The 4,297-nt window shown below is 56.4% G+C and overlaps 1 protein-coding gene across 1 annotated transcript; it reads right to left on the bottom strand.

Moving 5' to 3' along the window:
• Positions 1-327: 327 nt before the first annotated feature.
• Positions 328-3,160, bottom strand: CCDC8 (coiled-coil domain containing 8). Its single transcript, XM_068992663.1, has one exon. The coding sequence runs from the start codon at positions 2,494-2,496 to the stop codon at positions 892-894; it is 1,605 nt and encodes a 534-aa protein (XP_068848764.1). The 5' UTR covers positions 2,497-3,160; the 3' UTR covers positions 328-891.
• Between the last annotated feature and the right edge of the window lie 1,137 nt (positions 3,161-4,297).

Here is a 4,297-nt window from a genome sequence, read left to right as displayed (position 1 = left end):
TAGCCTGCTCTAGCAATTCACAGCTCTGATGTGAAGGGCCCCTGAACCCACACGTTGGACATGTTTCCCAAATTATTCTTCTGTATGTGGTAACCAAGAAGGGATGAAGCATGTAAACTGCAGGACCTGGACCCACCAAGTCTGCAGAACCCAGGTGGGAGTGGCAGGAAAAGTGACTTTAACACGGGTAGGCATCACGGACGGTGGGAGTAAAGGGGACACGAGGCTGTGACAAAATCACCCCGGAGCATTTTTCAGTTGCCAAGCCAGAGCCAAGAAATAAGCTGGTAAATATTTTTATTTGCATGTTGACCTGCGCCCTCTTTTCCAGTTCCAGGAGGCAGTGAGTGAAAGTGTATGGGCAAAAGGGGGAAGAAAAAGGGGAAGAGGAAGGGATTTCTCCTTTGCCTCGCTCCCTTTTCCAGGCTGAGCACCTAGAGTTGCATTTGAGGAAGTTAAAATCATAGGGGATGCAACTCCATTGTATGGGTTTCTTTCATTACATTCCTTGGGTTACTATAGAGAGTCTGTATTTTTTTTTTTTAAAAATCAATGCAAAAAAAAAAAAAAATCAATGCATAGGGAATTCCCCGGCAGTCCAGTGGTTAGGACTCAGCACTTTCACCACTGGGGAGACCTGGGTTCAATCCCTGGTCAGGAAACTAAGATCCCACAAGCCATGTGGGAAAAAAGAGAAAGAAAGATAGAAAAAAAAAATCAATGCATAGAAAATACAGTTTTAATAAGAAAGGGACATTCGGTAGAGTCGTGAGAGGCACTGCCAGGCCCTCATTCTACCTCCATTTTCAAGTGTGGAGAGTTAGACACATGCCGTGAGGGACCCACACTGCGGCAGGTGCTGAGGTCCTCCGCGGCCCCCCTGCCCTCACCTCACAGCTGGTCCTCTTGCTCTCCATGCTCTGCCTCCGCTCTGGCCTCGGCCCGCAGGACCCTGAGGCTCCTGGCCTCGCCTGCCCTGGGCACTCTCTTGGGTAGTGTGGGCAACCGAGGAGTGTGCCAGAAGGCTCTCCGGCGCTTCCGAAACCATGAAAAGCGTCCGGGGGTCTGGAACCTCACTGTCTTGACTGGTTTCCGGGTCCGAGCTCCTGCAGTGGCCCCTGTGGCCCTTCCGGCAGCTGAGGATTCAGCCTCCTGAACAGCCGGGGTCTCTGCCCTCTGATTACAGGCAGCTTCTGCCCTCTGGACCGATCCAACTTCTTCCCCATCAGGTACAGCCTCTGCTCCCTGGACAACCGGGGCCTCTGCCCTCGGATCCTCTGCAGCTTCTGCCCTCGGGTCAGCCGGGGCCTCTGCCCCCTGGACAGGTATGGCCTCTGCCCCCTGGACAGCCAGGGCATCTGCTCTCTGATTATCCACAGCCTCTGCCTCCTGGACAGCTATGGGTCCTGCTCTCTGATTATCTACAGCCTCCCCCCTCTGATTACCTATAGCCTCCCCCCTCTGATTAGCTATAGCTTCCATCCTCTGATTACCTATAGCCTCCACCCTCTGATTACCTACAGCCTCCCCCCTCTGATTATCTATGCCCTCCCCCCTCTGATTATTTGCAGTCTCCCCCCTCTGATTATTTGCAGCCTCCACCCTCTGCTCATTTGCAGCCTCCCCCCCCTGAGCTCTGGAAGCTGTTTCCTCCCTCCTGCGACGTCTGAAGGAAGCCCAGTTGATCTGGGGCCTCCATCGCCTTGGGGGGGTCTCAGCCACCCGCCCATCTCGTGCATTTCCCAGGTTACACCCCAGGCTGGCGCTGCCTGGCACCGATGCACTGTCCCTCTCCACCCTGGTAGAGGCCTGCCTGGCCTCGCCCACCCTGGGGCTGGACTTCGGTGTCCAGCCCTTCACCCTCCGCTTCAGCTTCCCCCAGGACACCTGGCTGACACACTCCCGCCACCTGTCCGCTTTGGACTGCTGGGGCCCTGGGCTGTCGTCAAACATGGGTACAGGCAGGTTCACCCGGCGGCGGGGAGGAGGCGCGCTGGCTTTCTTCTCCCCTCGCCTGAGGAAGGCCTCCACCAGTTCCTCATCATCCTCGCTCTCCAGGTCGCTTCCGAGGAACTTGCTGCCCAGGTAACTGACGGGCATTTTGCGCACCTTCCTGCCACGGCCGGCGCCTTTGCGGCCCTTGTCAGCCTTGTTCCTGGAGGTCTCGAAATCGCTGAACTCGCTGTCACTGGCGTTACTGCTGTCATAAGTGCCCACGACCAGCCGGGGGGGTGGGGTCACCATCTGCTGAACTCTCCTCCTCACTCGGGGCTCCTTAGACTTTCTAGGGGGCTGGGGTGGATGCGGGGTGCTCTTCTCGATGATGCGGGCCACGTCCTCCAGGGTGCGGCCCTCTTCTTCCAGAAACTGGATCAGCCGTTCCCGAAATTCTGCCTCCTTGGTGGCTGGCTTGGAAATGACCCTCCAGACGCCTCCGGCCAGCCGGACCTCGCGGGGAATGAGCAGATAGTCCACATCTTCCCCAATCTGCAGCATGCCCACGGTGGAGTCCTCCTCCCGGCGGAACACCTTGCCGATTTTCTTAAAGGTCCCCACGGGCTTCAAAGCTTCCACGAGGACGTCCAGATCCACGTCTTTGCAGACGTCCGGGACGCTCCAAAGGATGAGGCAGTCGGGGGACGGGAGGAAGCCCCAGGGGAACCAGCCCCCCACATGGCTTTTCTCGAGCGTCTTTAAGATCTCCAGGGTGAAATCTGGGCTGGGGGCAATGAGCCCAAACTGCTCGTAGCCTCGAGTCTTGGGCGAGGAGAGGGGAGTAGGTTGCTCTCCCCGCAGCGCTGTCCAGAGTCTCACTTCCCACTTTTCTCTGCAACAAGTCCGGTCTCGATCCGCTCCCCGCGAAGGATTAGTGGGAATCAATTTCCAGGATGCTTACGTGAGCCCGGGTGAGGTCAGTTCTGAGGCTCCCAGCCCACTGCAAGCTGCAGACGCGGTGTCCCGGCTCCAACTGCGGGCGCAAGGGCTGTCCGGTGGTTCTTCCTGTGCCACAGATGCGCCTGGAACTTGAGAGAGGACTTCGCAGACAAAGGCGGCTCAGCCTTGGCTATTCAATATGGCCGAGGCGCTCGGAGGCCGCGGCGCAGCTCCCCAGGAGGGTCTCCCACTCCTAGGCAGGCTGCCACCTCAGGCCAGGCTGACCTTGCCGCGCCTCCCGCCTCCCGGCCGAGGAGCGCGCGCGCGGGCAGGAAGTTCCTCCTCGCCGGCCCCCAGGATGGGGCCCACCTTCCCCCTTCTCATCTTACACTCCGGGACTCGGGTAGACTGACAGGGGGGCTGTCCACTCCCTTCGGGACGCCCTCATTCCCCTCCCCCACAGGGGTGTGGCTGCGCCCCGGGCCTCTCTGAGGCCCCGTCTTCCAAGCCGATCGCCCCGAGCCGAAGCGAAGCCCACGTCAGCAGCTTTTCCCGGGAAAGGCGGCCGTTCCCAAACCTGCCATCCCAAACGTGCGGGTTCCAGCCAAGCCCGGAATGTGGGCGTGCAAATGGGGCAGTCCCTCTGAAACCCGTTGGCATGGTGTATTACTATTTTAAAGTCACGTGACTTTTGGTATCAGCACTTCCTACCTATAGACCCAAACAAGTGGGTAGAGAACTTGGTACCAGCTCCAGGATGGAGCTTGGCACACAGTAGGTGCTCTAGAATACTTCTGAGTGAATGAATGAATGGTTGGATGGGATCACAGGCTTCAGTGGACAAGAGACTGAGCAAACTCCTGGAGATAGTGAAGGACACGGAAGCCTGGCTGTGCTGCAGTCCATGGGGTTGCAAAGAGTTGGACACAACTTAGCCACCAAACAACAGCAACCTGATCATCAGTAGAAACTCAGTTCTTTCAGTAAAATATTAGGCAGCTATGAAAAAAAAAAGTAACTGAGGATAGTCACCTTTTATGGAGCACTGCAGCTGCTGCTGCTGCTAAGTCGCTTCAGTAGTGTCCGACTCTGTGCAACCCCATAGACGGCAGCCCACCAGGACTAGCTATGTATTAATACTAGACATCACCCTATTAATACAAATTAACGCATGAAATCTTCACCAAAGCATTATGAGACAGGTAATACGATGCTCATTCCCATTTTACAGCTGAGGAAATAAAATCACTTGCTCAAGGTCACATGAGCAAGAAGGATGGGAACCTGGATTTGAATCTCAAATAGCCTGACATGTGGAAGTGTGTGTGTGTGTGTGGGCATGTTCACATGCATAGGCCAAATGGCATAGACAGGAGCCTGTTTTCTTTGGCTGTATGACTGAGTGAGTGAAAGTCACTCAGTC

This window comes from Capricornis sumatraensis, chromosome 20 (genome assembly GCF_032405125.1).
Source record: "Capricornis sumatraensis isolate serow.1 chromosome 20, serow.2, whole genome shotgun sequence".
In the NCBI taxonomy this organism is placed as follows: Eukaryota; Metazoa; Chordata; class Mammalia; order Artiodactyla; family Bovidae; genus Capricornis; species Capricornis sumatraensis.
This window is presented reverse-complemented; position numbering and strand designations above follow the sequence as displayed.

Excerpts from the sequence above, each read along its gene's own strand:
- CCDC8 (XM_068992663.1), bottom strand. The coding sequence starts at position 2,496 with ATGCTGCAGATTGGGGAAGATGTGGACTATCTGCTCATTCCCCGCGAG.